Raw genomic sequence first — 23,986 nt, 5'->3', positions numbered from 1 at the left:
TTTATAATAGAACTCAGTGTGGATATGAATACAAGAAACTTTGGGATTCTTGCATGTGTGGGAAGGTAATGTACATCTTCTAGGCAGCAGAATTATCACACAGATAATCAACTCAGGAAAAGAACAGAGCAAAACCAAATATCTATCTGGGAAACAAGAGGTTTGGGGGAAAATAGAAGTACATGGTGTTAGGAAGTGTCCTAATTTCATTCTTTCACATGTAGCTCTCCAGTTTTCCTAGCACCACTTATTGAAGAGGCTGTCTTTGCCCCATTGTATATTCTTACATCCTTTGCCAAAAATAAGGTACTCATAGGTGTGTGGGATTATCTCTGGGCTTTCTATCTTGTTCCTTAAACTCAAAATGGATTAAAGACGGAAATGTAAGACCAGAAACTATAAAACTCTTAGAGGAAAACATAGGCAGGACACTCGATGACATAAATCAAAGCAAGATCCTGTATGACCCACCTCCTAGAGTAATGGAAATAAAAACAAAAATAAACAAGTGGGACCTAATTAAACTTAAAAGCTTTTGCACAGCAAAGGAAACTACAAACAAGGTGAAAAGACTACTCTCAGAATGGGAGAAAATAACAGCAAAGGAAACAACTGACAAAGAATTAATTTCCAAAATAAATAAGCAGCTCATACAACTCAATACCAGAAAAATAAAAATAAATAAGCAGCTCATACAACTCAATACCAGAAAAATAAACTAGCCAATCAAAAAGTGGGGAAAAGACCTAAACAGTCATTTCTCCAAAGAAGACATACAGATGGCTAACAAATGCATGAAAAGATGCTCAACATCACTCATTATTAGAGAAATGCAAATCAATACTACGAGAGGCCACTTCATACCAGTCAGAGTGGCCATCATCAAAAAGTCTACAGCCCACAAACAATAAATGCTGGAAAGGGCGTGAAGAAAAGGGAACCCTCTTGCATTGCTGGTGAGAATGTAAATTGACACAGCCACTATGGAAGAGGGTATGGAGATTACTTAAGAAACTAGGAATAAAGCCACTATATGACCCAGCAATCCCACTTCTAGGCATATACCCTGAAGAAATCAAAATTGAAAAAGACACATGTACCCCAATGTTCACTGCAGCACTATTTACAATAGCTAGAATATGGAAGCAAGCAATATGGAACAATGTAGATGTCCATCAACAGATGAACAGATAAAGAAGTTGTGGTACATATACACAGTGGAACACTATTCAGCCATAAAAAGGAACACATTTGAGTCAGGTCTAATGAGGTGAACAAACCTTGAGCCTACTATACAGAGTGAAGTGAGTCAGAAAGAAAAATATAAATGTCATATACTGATGCATATAGATGGAATCTTGAAAGCTGGTACTGATGAATTTATTTTCAGGGCAGCAATGGAGAAACAGAGAACGGATCTATGGTCATGGGGGGAGGGGAGGAGGGAGAGGGTGAGATGTAGGGAGAGAGTAACATGGAAAGTTACATTACCATATGTAAAACAGATGGCCAGTGGGAATTTGCTCTATGATTCAGGGAACTCAAACAGGGCCTCTGTGACAGTCTAGAAGGGTGGGATGGGGAGGGAGGCCCAGGAGGGAGGGGACATGGGTGTACCTACGGCTGATTCATGTTGATGTTTGACAGAAAACAACAAAATTCTGTAATGCAATTATCCTTCAATTAAAAACAAATAAATCAATAAATAAGAAGTATAACAGCTGATATTTATGGTGTCGAGCCTCCAATATGAATGACCCCAATGACCCCACCTCCCAGTACTCATACTTTATATATAGGGTCCCTGACTTAATGATGGTTTGACTTCAGACTTTTGAAGGGATAAGTATGCAGCAGAAACTATACTTCAAATTTAAAATTTTATCTTTTCCCAGGCTCGGAACATGCAGTGTGATCCTCTATAGTACTGGGCAGTGGCTTCCAGCCAGCCACGCAATCACAAAGGTAAAACAGCTGACACCATTACCACCATTGTGTACCCATACATACAGAAGCTTTTCACTTTTGGCATAATATTCAATAAATTACATGAGGTATTCACCAGTGTATTTTGAAATAGACTTTATGTTAGTTGATTTTGCCCAACTATAGACTCATGTAAGTGTTCTGAGCACATTTAAGATAGCCTAGGCTAATTTGTTTGGTAGGTTAGGTATACTAAATACATTTTCGATTTAGCAATATTTTCAACTTAAAATGGGTTTATTGGGGTCTAACCACATCTTAAGTCAAGGAAGATCTCCAGTCTTCTCCCACTCTGAATAGTGCCGACTGGTGTGATCAATAGGATAATGTTGTAATGACGGTTTGTGACTTCTGAGACTAGGTCATGAAAGGCATATGTTTTCTGCTTGGTTTTCTCTTGGATCACTCGTTCTGAGGGAAGCTAGCTGCCATACTGTGAAGCTACTCAAGCAGCCCTATGGTATGAGGATCTTCACGGCAGCCTGTGTGTGGTGGTGGGGAGCTGGAGGTAACCTGGGGTCAGTTTGTGGGGAAGTGATGGGTGAAATGTGATGACTGCATAACAGTAAGCTCCATGATTAAATGCAAGAGGTTGGACCTGCATACATCAACATACCCAGGTATTAAAACTAGTGCTTCCCCAGAGATAATATTATTTATGTAAATAAAAATTCCTCAAACAGGAGTGTGCATTTTGCAGGCATACACTCAAGTAAAAAGATACACAAAAATACACTAAAATGATTAATGCTGATCATTGCAAGGAGGAGAAAATGAATGGAATGTGTAGATTAAAATAAGTAACAAATGAGTTAAACAAGAGAGGGAGTCTTAATGGGCTTTGGAGTGAGGATTTACTCAATCTTCTGTACTAGAAGTTGAGATTTAAAATTAAAGAAAAAAAAAACTGGAGAAAAAAACCCCAGAGTTTCAAAAGAAAGAGCATATGAAAGTGTGATAGAGAGGAGTAGCGCACAATGACATCTCACACCGATTTCAAACAAAAAGGCACCTGTGATCCAGGGCTGTGCTGTTCTGGGCATAAGAGCAGGTGATTAGCAGGGAAGGGAAAGATAATTCAAGCAGCCAATCAGGAACTTCCTGATTTTAAATTTTGCCGTTTGCGGCCACATGAATGGACTTGGAAGGTATTATGGCGAGTGAAATAAATCAGACAACAAAGACAAATACTGTATATCACTTATTGTGGAATCTAAAATATACAACAAACTAGTGAATAAAACAAAAAAGTAGACTCACAGACACAGAGAACAAACTAATGGTTACCAGTGGGGAGGGAACGAAGGGGCAACAGGGATGGGGGATTTTAAAAAAAGAGGGGCTTATTATGGGATTATATGAAATCATGTATATGGAAATTTTAAAAATTGTAAAACATTATAGAATTTAATGAATTTCATTCAATAAAAACATAAATAAATTTTAAAAATCTTAGTAATGGGAAGGAAATTCAAAAAAGTGGGGATATATGTGTACGTATAGCTGATTCACTTTGTTGTAGAACAGAAACTAACACAGTGTTGTAAAGCAACTGTACTTCAGTAAAAACTTAAAAAGAAAGTCTTAGTGGGATAAGTAAAATGTGGGGGGGAAAAATTTCTGATTTTGTCTTTTACCTTAGTGTTCCCCTCTCTTTATCTAGGGAATGCACTGTAATGCAAAATTTCTTATGAATGAAGACTTGTTATGAAAAAGAGGCTCGGAAAATGTCTTTATGTTCAAAGACTTTAAAAGTACTCCTCCTGTTTTTGTTTCTCATAAATCAGCAAATGTTTGCCCGCTGAGTTATCTGGTGCAATTCTAAACCCACCTTTTGACCTACTTACTGTCTAGAAAGTGAATAGCCAAATTTCATTGGAAAAACTATTTAATTTTCTTTAATCTTTCAAATGTGATTTTGATGATGTTTAAAGGTTCCATTATCACAGCTCAAACTATATTTTAAAAAGTTATTGAGACTTTGTAAATATAAAGAGGAATTTAGAAATCTACTTCTTACCCCGCCACTCTAACATAAAACAACTCAGTTCTTTATGTTCTCATCCTCTTTACAGATTGGCCTAATGAATCTCACATACCATGAGCAAAGAAAACTTTCAAATCACTTTCCACATAACCTGAACAATATGCTACTCATTTGTGACAAGCCCTATATGAAGTATGAAGAAAGAAGACCCTTGTCGTCAAAGAAATTACAAGCTTCTAGAATAAGAATTACTATATTATGAAAACAAATCCACAGGCCCATTCTAGGGGACACTGTTGATGCCTCACCACACAGGCTGTCCCCCTACCTCCGAGGTCATCTGTGCTGCAGAGGGCAGGTCTTCATGCTGCAGCTTTGCCTCTGATGGGTTTCTCTCTGCCTCTCCACTCGCTCTCTCAGACCCATGTGGAGAAGTAGAGATAGCTATTGCTCAGACATCTAATGCGTCTGGAGCTTGGAAGGGAGAGCGGGGCTGCAGGTGGCAGGGAAGCCACTGGATCACCTGAGCACTGAGCTCTGAGTGGAATGGGAAGAACAAGCCAGACCCCAAAGTGAAACGGAGAGAGAGGAGCCCAGGATGGGTCTACAAATGTGAGCAGTCCCCTGGGAGCCAGAGAGAGCTTGCAAGACGCGTAGGAGGGATGAACGCTGAGGGTGTCCTTGTCAAAAAAGCCAGTGGGGTATGAAAATAGGCAAAACTAATCTTTGTTTCAAAACCTGGGGAAAGTGGTTGTCTGTCAGGGAATAGGTAGTAACTGAAAGAGGAGGCAGTAAGAGGGGGGCTTCTGTTTCTCTCTCTTTCTGGGTGCTGCTGAGACTCGTGCATGGAGCTCATAAGAAGGATTGGGAACGGCAGGGGACGCTGGGGCTCTGGTCCCTGATCCAGGGTGCACACTTCTGTCTCGACTCAGACCTACATCGTGCTGGCTCTAAAAACCTCACGTGCAGAAGAAGGAATCTTCTTTTCAGAGAGAGGAACACTGCTGATTTCACACTTTTTAATTGTTTAATTAATGAATATTTACATTTTAAAAGTCAGTTAAGGGAGTCAGCATCCAGACCACTGACTGTGAGGCAGAAAATGGATACATGTGTCATTTCCAGGGCTTCACAGAGGACAATCCAGGGAGACTGAGTTTCTTGAGTTCACAATTCTCATTCTGAATACAAACGGTTAGGCCTATCCATCCTCATTGAACACTTTAGTTAAAAACATTATCAACAGTGCTTCCATAGTGAGTGCTCAGCCGGGAGGAGATTGCATTAGTTGACAATAACTCTTTCAGAACCAAAACTCATATGATTTTTCATTCCTGAAAGAACTTGACCTTGTTACCATCATTCGATTGTGGAATGCTGGCTCTGGGATAGGGAAGAGTTGAAAACCTTGCTCATGGAAGAGATTAAAACTCACCCAAATCTGTTTGGTTGAGGTATTCTAACTGTTTATTCTCTGCTCTCTCTAGAGGAAGGATCAGTAAACATTTCTTAAGGATAGCAAGTAGTTTGGATTTGCAGATCATTTGGTCATGAGGCATGTAAACAAATGGACATGGCTGCAATCAAGTAAAACTTTATTTACAAAAACAGGAGGCCCAGTCTTTGTTTGCCAAAGCCTGTCATAAGGGTGAGGCTAGGCGCCCGAGTTCTGTCCAGAATAGCTGAATATTCTGAATGGGTGAATGTTCATCAACATGTATTTGGTTTTTGTGTCAGAGACATGTGCTCCAACTATAATTTTCTAGTATGAATTTTTAGAATGACTGAGGAAGAGTATCAGTATTTTTGACCCAGACCATTTTATGTCATGAATCCAAGTGGAATATACCTTAGCAGAACATGATGTTATATTTCCCAGTGTTGAGCAGAACTAGGGCGACACTCACTTAAGTGCATGTACCTAGAATAAAGTGAACAGTTGAGCTGCTGGAGATAGGAAAGAGTAATTAAGCCTACATTTTGGTTGGACTGCCACCCCAGTCTCTGACTTTAAAACGTAAAAGTTTAAAATGATTAGTGTGACAAATTTTCATTATTTTAGATTAATTTTTAAGTTAAAATTTAAAATTGGTATAAAGGAAAAAATAAGATAACCTATAATAAATTCAGTCACAGCATTTTTGGTTCCTTTAATGAATCCTTCTAATCTTAAGTCAAAGCTGGTAATATATCACATGTGAATTAAATGCCATTAGGCATTTATGATGGTATCTGCCTCCCCTAAACATAAGGCAAATCCATTGATTCTTCACCTGCAACTTTTTGATAGATGGTGAATTCCTTTTCCAGTGAATTTCTAGATTCAAGAATTTAAGGTGGGAGGGGGGATCGGGATGGGGAATACATGTAAATCCATGGCTGATTCATGTCAATACATGACAAAAACCACTACAATATTGTGAAGTAATTAGCCTCCAACTAATAAAAAGAAATGAAAAAAAAAAAATTTCTCAAGGCCTATGCCTGGTAATATGGCCACCTGATGTGAAGGACTGACTCATCTGAAAAGACCCTGATGCTGGGAAAGATTGAGGGTGGGAGGAGAAGGGGACAATAGAGGGTGAGATGGTTGGATGGCATCGCCGACTCAATGGACATGAGTTTGGGTAAACTCCGGGAGTTGGTCATGAACAGGGAGGCCTGGCGTGCTGCAGTCCATTGGGTTGCAAAGAGTCGGACACAACTCAACGACTGAACTGAACTGATGCCTGGTAAAACTCATTTTAAACCTCCAAATTGCCAGTATTAACTGACCTCAGAGGATCTTCCAAGGGAATAAAATTGTATTCCTAAGCACACTGAAAATCCTGTAACATTTGCTCATTTCATAATGAGAGAATAGAGAGGGGTGAGAAGACATGAAGAGTCCTCTTTAGCCCCTCTCCAGAGGGTGACAGGCAGCTGAGAATGCTCATGTGCCACATCAGATCAGAAATGTTAAAAAGATCCATTACCTCTGTTAAAAAATAGTAATATTTTGTCAGTGACTTCAAAGTGTGAGTTAAACTGAAAATTTATTATAGAGGCCTCATGTTTTTTTTTCTTTTTTCCCCAGAAAGCTCTTTCTTGCCCTCTAAAATGGTTTCCATAATAAGGAAGGGCTCTGGATGGGGCCAGTGGTTGAAAGAATAAGGAACGAGGAGAGGCAGAAAGAAGTGCAGGGTCTTCATAATGTATATAAAACCTGTTATGCCTATTATTTTACATCTGCAAAAAAGGTTCCCTGGCTTGCTGTTTTCATCTGGAAGACTGTTAATTCAAAATATATTACATTTTCCTGTTATTACATAAGAGATTAACTGCTTACATTTTTGATTACCTAGAGATAAAATTTTTTTTCCAAAGATGCTATTAAAATAAAATCAATGCTTTGTTTTACAATATGTCACTCAATTATCTAGTGACCAGCTCTCCAAGCCCTTCTGTGATGCTCTACAGCTGAAAAAGAAGACAGTCCCATTAGAGGGTGAGTAACCAAGAGGACACTTGCTCCAGAGCAAACGCCTGCACCTGACCTGCGGTGTTGAGTGTCCTCCAACAACTAAGCTTGGGCAGCATGAATAGCTTTAATAGGACATGACCACTTTCTACCCTTCACTTCTTATAATCACAGATTTTTTTTCCCCCTTCTTGAAAGCAAAAATGATCACACAGATTATCAGAATCTCAGGTACAGCACTTAAAGACTGCAATTACCTTTTGTAATTTCAAAAGATTATAGTCAATTTAAAACGTGGTACAGATTCATAATAGTTTTTCAAGATGCTAAATCCCTTGCATTTTATTTATTTATTTAGTCCCTTGCATTTTAAAGTTTATATCAGACACTGCAATGTTAAAGTATTTGAACTTCTAGTAGGTAGTAATGGTGCCAGAGAATGATGGGTAATTAGGTCATACATCTTGTGTCCACAGCCCATGCGATTTTTACAGAATGGGACATTATGTAAACTGCCACTGCAAAGCAAGGCATTGTGGCACTGAATTTCCCATAAATCTACCCAAATAAATCTTGTAGCCCCTCTCTTTGCAGATAAACATCTTGCCTTTGAGAAGATTCAGTAGAAAAGAACCTTGCTAACAGTTTCTTTAGCAACAGCAGGAAGATTTCTTGTCTGAGACTCCATAAGGTTTTCATTTCATTAGCTCTCTCCATCTCCTTCATTCATCCAACAAACATGTACTGAGCACCTCCTATGAACCAGGCTCTGTTTCAAGATCTGGAGATAACAATATGAACAAAACACAGGAAAGTCCCTGACCCATGGAGCTTCCATTCTAGTTGAGGGAGACAGACAAGCACATAAATTCATAAGATCACAGGGTTCAAAACAGCTTAGAGACATCCTCTCTGCAATCTATTTATTGCATCTCCTCATTGTGGGGCAGTGATGCGTGAAAGGAGAGGCCAGCAGTGACTGCAGCAATGTCCTTAGTCCTAACGGGTGAAGAGTCCTTCAACTAACAAGGGTCTCAGTTTCCTCAGCTATAAAATGGGGAGAGGTTGTATTACGTGCTTTTTTTTTTTTTTTTTAAAGAGAAAGGGCCCTTTCAAGAGCCAGTCTTTTGACTCTTCTACATTTAAAAAAACATTTAAAAAGAAAATATGAGAAATCCTTAGGTATCCCACATATACTCAACACTTTAAATGCCCATCTAAACTTCACAAATAGCAAACATCTTATTTATGATGGCTATAGAATGAAGCCATTTTTTCATCTTTGGCCACCATAAAAGCATATTAATTTCCATTGTTGGTTACACAGTCTCACCTCATTTGTAAAACTCTCTTGTGGGTATGTAACACTGTCTCTTTCCTGCTAACTGACTTTATGTTTCACTGGCTTTATGTTCCTATTTAGTCTTTTCTACTGGACTACCAGCTCTGTGAAACAGGTATGGATCCTTACTTCTTTGGACGAGATTCTGTCCAGGTAACCCATAAAGGTGTTAATTATTGCACCCAGTGTAAGTGTGAAAGTGAAAGTGTTAGTCACTCAGTTGTGTGACCCCATGGACTATAGTCTGCCAGGCTCCTCTGTTCATGGGATTCTCCAGGCAAGAATACTGGAGAATTCCTTCCCTTATCTAGTGGATCTTCCTGACCCAGGCATCGAACCCAGATCTCCTGCATTACAGGCAGATTCTTTACTGTCTTAACCAGCAGGGGAAGCCCCATCTATACCATATTTTATGGCCTGTTGGGAACCCACATTAGTTCTTCAAGTTTTAAGAGTAGTTCTGCTTAATAAAACTAGAGCTATGGGGTATCAAAGGGTATGTTAACATCCAAAAAGGAGAAATGGATTTCCTGAACAATTCACAGATGAGTACAGTGTGAATTAATAAATAACCCTAGCCTCTTTGGAACTGTAGTGGAATGTTAATGCTTATTTAATAATGCAAGAGATGGTGCATGTATTTTACAATCAATTTTTCTTCTAGAAGGTAGCATAGCTAGAGAGCTGAATGTCAAATAAGGCTGGGCTCATACTCATTCACTTGGCATGAGTTATGAAGCCCCTGATTCTCTTGAAAGACAAGTTGTATTTGCTGGTTTTATTTTGAGACGTAGAAACTCCAATTTCAATCAATCTGGCAGCTATGGATGGCAGGAAATTTTACAGGACTGTAAGAAATGTTCTTTCCTTATCTGAATCTGATTCCCACCAACATGTTGGTGATTTCTGAAGGCGGTATGCTCTGTCTTTGAGTTTTATGGGTTGCTGTGTAATCAAATATCCTACACATGTTTTCAAATCTGATCCGGTGGGCCCTATCATAAGGATACATCTTGTCAGTGCCTTTGGAGGTAAAGTGAAATCTCTGCTGTAATAATCAAACTTAATTCCTTCCTGTTGCTCTGTCGTGTCAAGATACATACTATCAATATTATCAGAAGTACCTAACATGGGCTGCTGTGTAGACTAAGGTCTGTCCTGTCCTTTTAGTCACTGGAAGGGAAGAAGGACCACATCCTTGGTTGGGTGCACACAACCCCAGGACCAGATGGGCAGAGCATCCCATGGAACCTTCAAGAATCGCAGAGCAGCATCACAACATCTTCTAGCAGTAAACATTCTGTGAAACAGAGCCTGTATGGATTACAAGATGAAGGCAGGTCCAGCAAACAACAGCTGCATGTGTGAGGGTCAGAGGAAATTAAGGAGGTTCAGACAACTTTTGGCAATGTAGATCACAGTTACAGATAAATTCTTGTTAGCAAAGAAAATGCACTTTGGTATACATCACGGAATTGAAATATGTGTTGAAGCTGTTGGGTATATACTACCTAAGAACGCAGTCCCTTTTTCACAAGGAGAGGCACGAGGAATTATAAAGCCATGCTGATGTTCATTGTCCTTACATCAGTATGACTGCAGCCCTTCCAAGTCAACTCAAAGAGTTGCAATCCAAGGGGTGGATGTGTGCTCTGGGTCTGGCTTTGTCTGTTAGGTCTCCAGAAAGTCAGACTGTGACGTGTACTCTTCAGAGTGGAAGTCTCTGAGCTGCAAACAAGTATAACGCTTAAGTCCAAACCTCCATGGGCACCATGGCTTCCTTGGTTCCAACAGAAGGCAGTAGGTTTTCTTCAGACAAGAAATAAAAGGGGAATTGCACCAAGAACCCACGGATCTTTTTCAGTTCTTCCTCAGCTCTAATGGGATCCTCCTTTGCTAATATGGGCTTGCTTATAAAGTCTCTCAGCTGAATTAAATTGTGTACTTCATCATTGGGAAGGCACCGGAACACCTGATCAAAATGCAAATAGGAAACTGAGTGATAAGTTTAAAAGAAAGCCTATCTATCCCCTTTATGGGAAAATACTCACTCTGACAGACAAAACCTTTGTTTTATGAAACATATGTGTTTTATGTTACATCACAGACCTGATTGAAGGGTTGCTTCTTTTATTTGCTACAGAGAGTGTGAGATTTGCATCCATCAAAAAAAAAAAATCATAGAAGACTTCCCTGGTGGTTCAGGGTTGAGACTCTGAGCTTCCATGCAGGGGGCATGGGTTCAACTCCTGGCTGGAGAAATTCTATATACCATGCAGAATGGGGTCGGGGGGAAGATAGATCGTATATCTGATCTATGGGGGAGGAGTGCTTCCCAGGTGGCTCAGGGGTAAAGAACTGGTCTGCCAATGGTGGAGACCTGGGTTCAGTCCCTGGGTGGACAAGATCCCCTGGAGGAGGGCATGGCAACCCACTCTAGTATTCTTGGAGAACTATGAACAGGGAAGCCTGGTGGGCTACAGTCCACGGGGTCACACGAGTCAGACATGACTGACGGAGCACACATGCATGCATATCTAATCTGCATTATCCTGTGACTGACCACAGGATAATGTCAGGTGGTGGTAGGGAGATTCATGGGTGATAGCCCACTTTAAGGTTAATTTTTTTGGATAATAATCATCCCTGAATTTCACTGGAGGTTCTTGTCTAAAAGAAAAATTGTATATTTTCTCTTTTTATTTTGAAAAATGTTTATGTCGGTACCTGTACTTAAAGTTATCAGTTATATATGTGTTTTGCTAATTGAAAATAAGTTTCATACATCATAACACTTCACACCTGAAAACCTCAGCATGCATTTCTTAAGAATAAGGAAATATGCCTATATATCCACAATACCATTCTCACACCTCAGAAAATCAATTTCATGTCATTTAAGATATGGTCCATATTTAGATTGATCTGATTATTCCCAAAATGTCTTCCAGAGCTGTTATTCCCCCCAATCCAGGATCCAAACTAGGCTGTGCCCTGCATTTTAAAAATACTCTACACATACGACCTATTTAATCATGTCCTTGAGTCCTCAGTACGAAATAGGTCTATATAGATAGTTGTCATGTTTCATTAGAAACATGAATTTTTGTGTTCACAGATGAATTTTCTGTGCTCAAGGGGGTCTGGAAGTCAGAAGAAGAATGCCCTCTTACCCTGTTTATGATAGACAGTCATATGATAAAGTCAATGGATCTCAGTTTGAATATTTTCTGTGATAGAAAGCTAGCTACTTGATGATGTAACCTGTTCCAGGGTTGGGGGACTCTTAACTCTTGCACAGTCTTTGTCATCACTAATGGATGGAACGTACTAGAAGAGGCATTTGGCCTCCTTAACAGATGAAGCTGGTTTTAAAACCTTTCCAAAGTTACAATTGTCCAAATGAGAAAGTTTCTCATTATTAATAAGCTTCATCATTAGAATGGATATCATTTACTATGTGCTATGTACTAAATACATTTAACAGATTATTTTTTATCCTCATGACCACCTCATGAATATTCCTCCCAATTTATGAGAGGAAAGAAAGGAAGGCTCAGAAAATCAAATTACTATACACATGCTCATACCACCAGCAATTGTGTGAGCTGGGCTGAACTCAGGTCTGACTCATTTTTTGATCCCATCTGCTTTTTCTTTTTATCACTAGACATGTACAAAGTCTGGGTAACCACCCACTAATGAGGCTTATGATGGGATTCTGGAATCTGAGATCAGAATGCCACTGAAGTTTCTTCTAAACCATAATCCATGACTCTTATTGACTCTGTTTTCTTAACGTCTACAATGAAGTCAGACACGACTGAACAACTTCACTTCACAAAGAAGTATTTGATTATAATTTGGAGGTATGTTGTGTTTTTACACTTGTTAAGAATACTCTGTACCAATAATATGCAGAAATACTGATATACTTTTGTGATGTGATTCAATTTAAAAAGGAGGAGGATATGCGAATCTCACCTTATCATAAATTGTAGCATTTCGAGCTGCTGTTGAAACCCACACCTCCTTGAAGAATTTGTCACTCACTGGATCCTGAATGTCTTCACTGGGGCCAGAAAGATAGCCAAGGACAACCCTGAAATATAAGTGTCCTCCTGAATGAGTAACTGAGACAAAAACACTTTGTTTGCAGGCACTGTTTCAAATGGTACAGTAACTCAGGCACTCAACCATACAAGCCTATTTTTTTAAAAAGGAAATCAAAGGAAGCCATTAAGACTAAACGTGTATCCATAAGGGAAAAAGACAGCATGTGCCCCAGTGCTCACTGCAGGGCTACTTACAATAGCTAGGACATGGAAGCAACCTACATGTCCATCAACAGATGAATGGATAAAGAAGCAACAGTACATATGTACAATGGAATATTATTCAGCCATAAAAAGGAATGCATTTGAGTCAGTTCTAATGAGGTTGATGAACCTAGAGCTTATTATACAGACTGGAGTAAGTCAGAAAGAGAAAAACAAATATTGTATGTTGACACATATATATGGAATCTAAAAGATGGTACTAATGACCCCATTTGCAGGGCAGCAATGGAGACACAGAGAACAGATTGTGGACACAGTAGGGGAGGAAGAGAGAGGGATGAATTGAGAGGGTAGGGTGGGACGAATTGAGGAAATATACAAATTACCGTATGTAAAATAGATAGCCAGTGGGAATTTGCTGTATTACTCAGGAACTCAAACCAGTGTTCTGTGACAATTTAGAGGTGTGGGAAGGGGTGGGAGGTGGGAGGGAGGTCCAAGAGGGAGATGACATATGTATACCTATGGCTGATTCATGTTGATGTATGGCAGATACCAACATAATATTGTAAAGCAATTATATTCCAATTAAAAATAAATAAATATACAAAAAAAGACTGTGTGTCTTTATGAAAAAAAAACCTAAGTTGCAAAACAAAACAAAAACCCTAAGTTGTTAAATGCTTGAAACTTTTAACTGTTAGACAAGACCTTCCTTTCATTCTAAGAGAGTCCTTGTAATTTGGCCTAGGAAGGTGAGGACCTTGGAAGATAGGACTGGTATTCAAAGAATGTGCCAGCCAATATGCTGAGCCCTTTCCAGAAATGATCTCAGTAAATCCTCAACTGCCTATGAGGAAGTAACTATTAAAAAATAATAAAAAGGGGACAACTATTATTATTTTCCTTTTACAGAAAAGGGAACTAAGGCACAGAAAGTTTAAGTAACTCTTTCAAGGTCATACAGCTTAATAAGCTGTAGATCTGGGACTCCGACCTGGACCACCTAACTCCTAAATCTGTACTCTTAACCAAGACCCAAGCTTCTTACCCCCCTTTTTCCTTCTAACCTTCCCCCTTCCCTTCCTTGGGCCAAGAACTATGCTGAACTCTAGGGTATAGAAATGAACACGAAAGACATACAGCCTCTCTGGGTAGAGTTAAATTTGGTGGGTAAGATCAACACCGAATAAAGAATCACCCTCAGAAGGAATTGATTAAAATGCGGTAAATACCAGGTATGCTTTAAGAGTATGAGTAGGGAGAGCCAGTCTTTTCCTTCCCCGCCTACCATCTTTCAGGATTCAGTACAAGGCTGCCTCTAAACAACTTCTGACGGCTCCTCCTTCTCCCACTTCCTATTTCTCCCCGGTCACTTTTTCTTTCTTTGTCCCCCACACTGTGCTTCACATATGCTTTGTTTTTGTCAGAACACCTGCAATATTTGCACACTTTTTGCTTTTAACAGGCCCATCTCCCAGTTCCAGTGCATAAACTCTTTGAGAAAACATGATTTAGTCAGTCTCATATCCCCAGAGTACCTGGCATAAAAGAAGACATGCAGTAGATTGTCTGAGTGGATCAAATATAAACAGAGGACTAGAAATAATAAGAAATTCTCAGGCAAAGAAAGACAAATTTCAGAGGTCATATTTGAAAATGATAAGAGCTCTTGTACTTACAAAAAGCCGGAGAGTTAAAAAGCACATCTATTTTAATCCTGTGAGGTTGATGGTGCGTGATTCCCATTTTGCAAATGGGAAACAAAAGGTTGGAGACATTTTATTAGCAGAGCAAGAATCTAAGCTGAGTCCAAAGCCCTTTTCCCATACACGTGGCAGGTTCAAGGAATAAATACAAAGGCTTGTGCTACACTGGAAACAGAAGTGGAGGAATGGGTCTCAGAAGGGTTTTGGCTTTTACACTGCATGAAATTGGGACGCACTGCAGGCACGCGAGCAAGAAGTGACAGAATCTGACTTACATATTAAAAAACGGCTGCTGTGTTGAGAATAAACTGAGCAGGGCGTGGGTTGAGACATGGAGAGCAGCTGGGAGTCACTGCAGTGATCTCGGGGGGAGACGATGATGGGTTGAGCAGTGGGGAGGAAGGTGGGGAGGTCAGGTTTCACTGATGCAGTGGACATAGAGCGTGACAAGAATAGGCATCAGGATGACTAAAAGGGCTCTTTGGCTTGAGAAACTAGATGAAGGCAGTTACCATTAGCTGAGACGGGGAATTCTGTGGGTAGAGTCAGTTAGTGAAGGAAGACCAGGAATTCAGCTTTCAACTTGTTGGGACATCTATTAAATACTCAAGTGGTGATACTAAGTAGGCAGTTGGATAAATGAATCTGGAGTTTGGGACAGAAGGTTTGGCTGGAGATATAACTTTGAGAATTGCCCACATATGTATACTCATAAAGTCATGTGATTGAGTATAGACAGAGAAAAGGACCTCAACAGTAGGGGAGAGAAGGAGCAGACAATGAGGCTGCAGAAAAGTCAGAGGGTGAGTATCCTGGACCAACACAGTGTTCAATTCCGTTGAGAACCGACCATTGGATTTAACAGGGTGGAGATCACAATACTGTTACCCTCTTAGTATTTAAATATGTAGACTTACAGCATCATTTTTAATGACTGCAGAATTTCCAGTTACGTGAAAATTTATTTAACTAGCTCTTTTATTATGACCTTTTGGGTCATTTCCAGTTTTCCATTATTATAAACAAAGCTATAATGAACATAATTTATTCGTGAATTTCTATGATTATTTCACTCAGAGAAATTTAAAAATTAAAATTTCTGGGTCAAACATTATGCAAAATTTACCTCAGGGGAGACTGTTCCAACACACAAAATATTTACCATGTGTGTTCCCCCCAGTCAACTCCAATATTACCAAACACCTAAAAAAAAGCTCAGTCAGATTATGGGGATACAAGGGCATCTCACTCTAGTTTTAGTCTTCACTTTTTCTATCATATAAAAATTCTCTAAAAGGGAATTCCCTGGTGGTCCAGTGGTTAAAACTTGGTGCTTTTCACTACGAGGGTCTGGGTTCAATCCCAGGGCAGGGAACTAAGATCCCACAAGCCAAGTGGTGCAGCCAAAAAAAAAATAATAAATTAAAAAAATTATCTAAAACAAATGAATCTGGCACCTGGGCTCACTATGATTCTTAGAGGTTTATAACCTCAAAATTCTACTTCTACTTCTAATTACGTCTTCCAGGTGGTGCAGTGGTAAACAGTCCACCTGCCAATGCAAGAGAAGCAGAAGACACAGGTTCCATCTCTGGGTTGGGAAGGTTGTCTGGAAGAGGAAATGGCAACCCATTTCAGTATTCTTGCCTGGAAAATCCCATGGACAGAGGAGCCTTGTGGGCCACAGTCCCTGGGGTCGCAAAGGGTTGGACCTAACTGAGCACGAACGCACGCATGCAGGCTATAAAGGGATGACTTTCAAAAAAGATCCTAAAGGATGATGTTTGCACACAGATGCTGCTGCTCCTTAAGACCCAAAGCAAAATTTAACTGTGTCAAATTTGAAGGACAGTGCAAGTTACAACAATAAGCCAATTAGAATAATGTCTTTGATTTGGGTTGGGTCTAACTAGCTGAAAACAGCAAGAAAGAATACTTCTGTGACTTCACTTTTAAATGAGAACAAGAGGTGAGGCAATGTATCTGTCAAGTTATCAGTTAAGAACGTGTGAGTAGAAAAAGTACTTAAATAAGCCTATAACAGAAAATATTCAGTAATAAATTATTTTACCTGTCAGTTTAATTATTAAAAATTTATATTAAAAAGTATAGTAAATATAATGTGAAGTACCCTGGGTATTTGAGGATTAAGACTTCAGAGAAAATGAATTTGATTGTAGGCTGATGTGAATAATGGCAATTATTGAATGTTTAATTGTTTACGTTATCAGTGGGACAGTGGGAAAAGTGCAGAAAAATTTCTGTTCTTTCCACTGCTCATGTCAACCATTGTCACTGATTCTGAGCTCTACCTGTGTGGTTAATGGTTTCTGTTGAGAGATGGCTACATCTGTAAGGTCTGGATAAGTTTCTAGGACTTAGTGAACTGTTTGGCATGCAGTTGTGACATTCAGTGCAGTACTGTGATGGTTCATTCTATTTAGAACTGATGTCACATTGAAATGTGTCTATTTCTATTCAAAAATAAAGCAGATGGGAAATGGATTGAAGTTGCATTTTTTTAAGGGGGAAAATGGCTCAACTTTAGGTCACAACGTTTAACTTTGAGAATATTTCCCAGTAAAAAGAGCTAAAATCAGCATAGGGTTTTCATGGTGCCTTTTTAAATGTATTATTTGTGTCTGCTATTGTGGAAAAGTGAAAATGCTTGTTCAAGAACAACCGCCTCTTTAAGACAGTTTAAAAGTTGCCAGGAAAAATAAAGCACCTAGGAACAAACTTATTATGAAATGTATAGAGTCAGCAAAAAGCCAAAAGGACAACAAAAATCTTTCAGTTCAGTTCAGTCGCTCAGTCGTGTCCGACTCTTTGTGACCCCATTGACTGCAGCACGCCAGGCCTCCCTGTCCATCACCAACTCCCAGAGTTTACTCAAACTCATGTCCATTGAGTTGGTCCTCCCTGTCCATCAGCAACTCCCAGAGTTTACTCAAACTCATGTCCATTGAGTTGGTCCTCCCTGTCCATCAGCAACTCCCAGAGTTTACTCAAACTCATGTCCACTGAGTCGGTGATGCCATCCAACAATCTCATCCTCTGTCGTTCCCTTCTCCTGCCTTCAATCTTTCCCAGCATCAGGGTCTTTTCAAATGAGTCAGCTCTTTGCATCAGGTGGCCAAAGCATTGGAAGCTTCCTTCCAATGAAAACTCAGGACTGATTTCCTTTAGGATGGACTGGTTGGATCTCCTTGCTGTCCAAGGGACTCTCAAAAGTCTTCTCCAACACCACAGTTCAAAAGCATCAATTCTTCGACACTCAGCTTTCTTTATAGTCCAACTCTCACATCCATACATGACCACTGGAAAAACCATAGCTTTGACTAGATGGACCTTTGTTGGCAAAGTAATGTCTCTGCCTTTTAATATGCTATCTAGTTTGATCATAACTTTCCTTCCAAGGAGCAAGCATCTTTTAATTTCATGGCTGCAGTCACCATCTGCAGTGATTTTGGAGCCCAAAAAAATAAAGTCTGTCATTGTTTCCTCTGTTTTCCCATCTATTTGCCATGAAGTGATGGGACCAGATGCCATGATCTTAGTTTGCTGAATGTTGAGCTGTAAGCCAACTTTTTCACTCTCCTCTTTCACTTTCATCAAGAGGCTCTTTAGTTCTTCTTTTTTTCTGCCATAAGGGTGGTGTCATCTGCATATCAGAGGTTTTTGATATTTCTTCCAGCAATCTTGATTCCAGTTTGTGTTTCATCCAGCCCAGTGTTTCTCATGATGTACTCTGTACATAAGTTAAATAAGCAGGGTGACAATATACAGCCTTGACGTACTCCTTTCCTGATTTGGAACCAATCTGTTGTTCCATGTCCAGTTCTAAGTGTTGCTTCTTGACCTGCATACAGCTTTCTCAAGAGGCAGGTCAGGTGGTCTGGTATTCCCATCTCTTTAAGAATTTTCCACAGTTTGTTGTGATCCACACAGTCAAAGGCTTTAGCACAGTCAATAAAGCAGAAGTACTCCTGTTTCCAATAATGAAAATCCTATAGCATTACTGAAGAATAAAAATTTTGAAGAAACTGAGGTACATACCTTGTTCTTCAATAGGATGGCTCAATATCATAAAGACATCAGCTCTTTTTATATTAATCTATACTCCAGTATTCTTGCCTAGAAAATCCCATGGACAGAGGAGCCTGGTGAGCTACAGTCCATGGGGTCGCAAAAGAGTCAGACATAAACTTAGACACTAAACAACAGCAACGATAAATATTCTGTAGTCATGAACAAAAAACGAATGAGAGAACTTGAATAAACAATGCTAAAGTTTATGTGGAAGAATGAATAAGAGTAGCCAAGATTATATTGGAAAAAAATAGTAATTTGGGGAAGTGTCATGGTAGGAAGGAAGTAGTATTAAAGTGCACAGCTATGATAATTAAAATGATACCACACTGGCATGCAAGTCAACAGACCTTCAGTAGGAAGCAGTAGAGAGTAGGAATAGGTTAGGATGTGTGGCAATTTGGTGCAGCATAAAGAGGCACTGCAGGCTAGAGAGACAGACAGTACTGCAGTCATGCAGTTCTGGACCAGCTGGTTTCTCCAGAAAAAAGAGTTAAGAGTTCCTACTTCCTTTCTAACATTAAAATAATCTGCAGATGCTGAATGTAAAATATAATATCGGGGACTTCTGTGGTGGCTAAGATTCCACACTCCCAATGCAGTGGACCCAGGTTCAATCCCTGGTGAGGGAACTAAATCCCACATGCCATAACTAAGAGTTCACATGCCACAACTGAAGATCCCGTGTGCAACTGTGACCCAGTGCAGCCAAATAAATAATAAATAAGTAAATAAATATTTAAAAATAAATAAATATTAAAAAATAAAAAGCAACATTAAACAAACACTAGAAGATAAAATATAAGGAAATAGGAAATATTTTGTCTTGGGTTGGGGAAGCTACTCTCTGCATATTTATTAAAATGGGGAGAAAAAAGAAAAAACTGATAGATCTGATTAATAAGAATTGAAGTTTCCCCCAAGTACTATAAACATGATTCAAAAGCAATTGGCAAATCAGATTTGCAACAAATGGGAGAAAGAAATTAGCCTCTTGTATACTTAAATTACTTATAAGTCATTAAAAGAAAGTGAAACATTCCAACAAAACGGACAAAGGACATGAATAGTCTAGACAGTTTACAAAAGAACAAGTACAAATGGGTAATGGATACATTTGAAAACTCTCAAATTGCACATTGAAAAAAAAAGGAAATTCATTTTGAAACCCAACAAATTGGCAAAGATTAAAATAAAACAACAGAATTCAGAAAAGATTGGAGGAAAAAGCCCTCTAAAACATTGTTAGAGATACAATATGAAGTCAGAGGGCAAAGGAAACTACACACTTCCTTTGGATAGAAATTCCAGGGTTAGGATTTAGTTAAGGAAACAATTAAGAAGGTGAGCAAGATGCTATCTACAACCACACTCCCTTTTGTAAATCAGTGAAAAATCTGTGTGTTACTAAGGTTCTCTTTAAAGAAATTATGGCATACTCATATGATGTGATACAATGCAGACGTTAAATGTAGCACAATGTAGTTATTAAATCTTATAGAACACAATGACATGGAAAAGTGTGTGCAACATTGTTTAAATAATAAAGAACTTTGTGGAACTACAAGAACCCAATTATGTTTTAAAAAAGAAATAGAACACAGTGATATTTATGTATAGAAAAAAGTGGGATGAGATACATACTATGTTAAAATTATTAGCCCTGGGTGGTGGGATTACAGATAAAATTTAATTTTCTTATTGCTTTTCTGTGTTTGCCAAATTTTCTATAATGAAAATATGTTGAAATCAGAACTCTCTGCCTCTATAGTTATTATATATTTAGAAATTTATACAGAAGCCCACGCCTTTAAAGAGAATACTTAAGTTCTCATGGAACTGAAAAGGTATGACATTTATATCTAGTTTACAGGAGGAAATATTTGTTTCCCTATATAACCTGCAGTAGGCAATCAATGGGTTGATTAACAGGGTACTAATTTTAAACTCTCCCCTCTAAACAAAACAGATTGACATTAGAAGCTAATTGAAATATCAATAATCAGAAAAAAAAATCTTACTGGCAAAACAATTAGTAACAAACGTGAATAAACACAGAGGCCTGATATATTTTGAGGGATGAATTTGCTGAGTTCCTGGGACAGAGGGAGCAGAATGAACTGAAGTGTGGTTCTCAAAAGCCAGAGTCTGGAGTGAGTAGGAGGGAAGGGCCTCCAGCATCTGCAGGAGGTAAGAGCTGGTGTGTGCCCATCTGCCGGGGAGCCAGTTTCCAGAAGGGACTGTTGACTTGGGAAAGGGAAAGACAGCAGCAATGTAACAGTATGTGTGTAGTGCCTTCCATCAGAAAGCTTAAAATACCACCTTCATTTGGGGGTGCTTGCCTCTATCTCGCTGTAGAGACCACACTGAAATCCCACCCTGGCCCATACAGTTCTCTGCAAGTTTTAGTCACTCAGTCATGTCCAACTCTGTGTGACCCCACGGACTGTAGCCCACCAGACTCTTCTGTCCATGGGATTCTCCAGGCAAGAATCCTGGAGTGGGTTGTCATTTTCTTCTCCAAGGGATCTTCCTGACCTAGGGATCAACCCGGGGTCTCCTGCATTGCAGGCAGATTCTAGACGCATACAACCATGGACTTCCTGAAAAAGCTTACAGGTGGGAGGGTGGTTGGGGTTTTCCATAGACGGTGGGAGCTCAGCGTGTCTGCAGTGACTGGAGAAGAGGGACAGGAGATAAGAAGACATTCGGGGAGAAAAAAAAAGAAGAAGCCATTGTGGAGGGAACAGAGAAGTGACAGGATCTGAGTTAGGTTCTCGAAGGATCATTCTGTCCATTGACACTGGAATACAGGGGTTGGGATGGGGCCAGTTAGAGCCATGCCCAGCAAAGTTCTGAGTCACGCTTAATTGAATGAAGGACCCATTTAGGGCCACACAATCCTTGGTTTTCAGCCCAGTGCTCTCTCCACTGGACCACAGATTTGTTTAAAACTCACATCTTCCTGTAGAAGACCAGGAATCTTCCAGGTCTGGAGTCATCTCAAATCTTAGAACTGAAGTTTCCAGATTTAAATTTAACACCAGTAATCTCTAGCATTCTCCTTTAGTGATTTTAAAAATCATACCCTCGTATCACTGGAACCATTCCAATTTCTAAAAGTGGACTCACTATAAACAACTTAAGCAGACACTAGGTGGCTTGACTTGGTCCTAAATCTATTAGTAGATTTAAAATGCTAGTTTTTTTTACACATAAAAATAGTAAAAGCTATTAAAATAGGAAATGTTTGTGCCCCACACAAAGACATTTTGCACCACAACCTGTGTTCTGGGGACTCTGTTTTGAAAAAAGAAGAACCTGGAGATGGCAGGCGTGCTGAGAGTTAAGAGGCTGGGCTGGGTCACAGTGCCTACCGCAGAGGGACACCCAGCTTCAGAGACCCACCGAAAGCACTGAAGCCGAAGTCCTTGGGCAAACCGACCAGCTTGGTACTCTTTTCCATTCATTACCGAAGGGACCGTCTCCGTGTCCTGCACGATGACTGCCATTTCACTGTCTCGTTTTCCCAGCATGCTTCGGTCATTTATGTTGGCAGAGCCTATAAGGAGAAAGAGTCAACTGAACAATTTTCTTGTCGAGGTAGACTCACTTGTCCTCCAGACTTGATTCTTCCTTGCTAAATAAACCCTCATTTTGTTTGGTTATCAAGAGGTGCGGTGCTCTAGGGAAGCAGTGACCTCCCTAACCCAGGGGTGAATCTCAATCAGTCTAAGTCAGCCAAGGTCATGACATTTCTGCCAGTGACTGCTTAGAAATGGGCACTTTTCATGATTCTAACCATTGTAACATGAAGGCAAATCTGCCAGGGGCTTCTGAGGAAGTTTTCTACTTCTTATTAACAGACACAAGAACAGGATGTCTCTTCCAGTCTTTGGATACTCGGGCTTGAAGCGTTGTATGAAAACATGATTCTAGGAGCTGCAGCAGCTATTTTGTAACCAAGAGGACAAACAGATAAGTTAAAGACAGCAGAGCAGAAAGAAGAAAGACTCTGGGTCTTTAAGTCACTGAACTAGCCAACTCTAGAACTTCTTACCTTCTTACCTTATCTTCCCAATTGTTTCACAGACCTCTAACTGAATTTTCTATCCTGTGGCTCAAGGGATTCTAACTGATATAATCATTAAGCACACAAAGAAACAAGAATGCTTACCAGTTCAGTTCAGTTAGCTTTTATACTTAATAAATTCTGCAGACTTTAACCCATGGTCATATAATTATAAATGTCAAAACCGAAGAAGCCCTTCACAGCAATATAATCCACACTCTGTATTTGATAGTCTGTATTTGACTATTAGTGACTCTGAGTTTCCATTCTCTTGCCTCACTTGAGAGGCACAGCAATGGCTTCGGTATTGACTTCTCTCCACTCTATTTTTAAATCCAAATGAGATGAGAATGTCAACTTTCACATGCATTTGAATATTAGTTCACCGTGTATCTTCTGCGTTCCTCTGTCATGTATTGTTACTTTTTCTGCATTAACAATTGTGGATCCACACTTTTACTCAGAACAGAAGGGTCAGGTTGAACAGGAACTCGGGGCTACCCTCTGTGATGGGGGCCATCCGGGCGGCAGGTGTTAGCAGCCCTGCCCCAAGCCCAAATGGCTGGATGCTGGACATGAGAGGAAGCTGGCTCCTCCTAAGAGATTTCACTGCCATTTGCCACAATATGGCATGTGTGCATGCATGCTAGGCCACTTCAGTTGTGACTTTGTGACCCCATGGACTGTGGCTCGCCAGGCTCCTCTGTCCACGGAATTCTCTAGGGAAGAATACTGGAGTGGGTGGCTGTGCCCTCCTTCAGGGATCTTCTCGATCCAGGGATTGAACCCATGTCTTTAATGTCTCCTGAACTGGCAGAAGGGTTCTTTACCACTAGTGCCACCTGGGAAGCCCTTGCCACAATATTATCACATAATTAACACACAAATCTATGATAACTGTGGATATAAGTGGTGCCCCACAGGGACTCTGGGTGATAGAAAAAGGATGGAACACCTCACAGAAATTTGGGAGCCCTACTAGGGTGCTGTAAGGTGAGCCCCACCTTTGAAAAACGTTGTTTTGTTAGTGAAAAATTATCTTTTACACATACACTTAC

The 23,986-nt window shown here is 39.8% G+C and overlaps 1 protein-coding gene across 6 annotated transcripts in view; it reads right to left on the bottom strand.

Moving 5' to 3' along the window:
• The window catches only part of PLD1 (phospholipase D1), a 267,970-nt gene that overhangs the window by 42,964 nt on the left and 201,020 nt on the right, over window positions 1–23,986 (bottom strand). For 4 of the 6 annotated variants that reach the window (XM_065943633.1, XM_065943631.1, XM_065943635.1 and 1 more), the window contains 3 exons: window positions 22,265–22,418; window positions 12,760–12,877; window positions 7,763–10,747 (listed from right to left, as the gene is read on the bottom strand). In XM_065943633.1, coding sequence (XP_065799705.1) covers window positions 10,523–10,747; window positions 12,760–12,877; window positions 22,265–22,418 — 497 coding nt within the window. In that variant the 3' untranslated portion in view covers window positions 7,763–10,522. Of the gene's footprint in view, window positions 1–7,762; window positions 10,748–12,759; window positions 12,878–22,264; window positions 22,419–23,986 lie in introns of those variants that run through there. The other 2 variants (XM_065943637.1, XM_065943636.1) reach the window with 1 other exon arrangement.

Source organism: Muntiacus reevesi, chromosome 8, assembly GCF_963930625.1.
Source record: "Muntiacus reevesi chromosome 8, mMunRee1.1, whole genome shotgun sequence".
In the NCBI taxonomy this organism is placed as follows: domain Eukaryota; kingdom Metazoa; phylum Chordata; class Mammalia; order Artiodactyla; family Cervidae; genus Muntiacus; species Muntiacus reevesi.
This window is presented reverse-complemented; position numbering and strand designations above follow the sequence as displayed.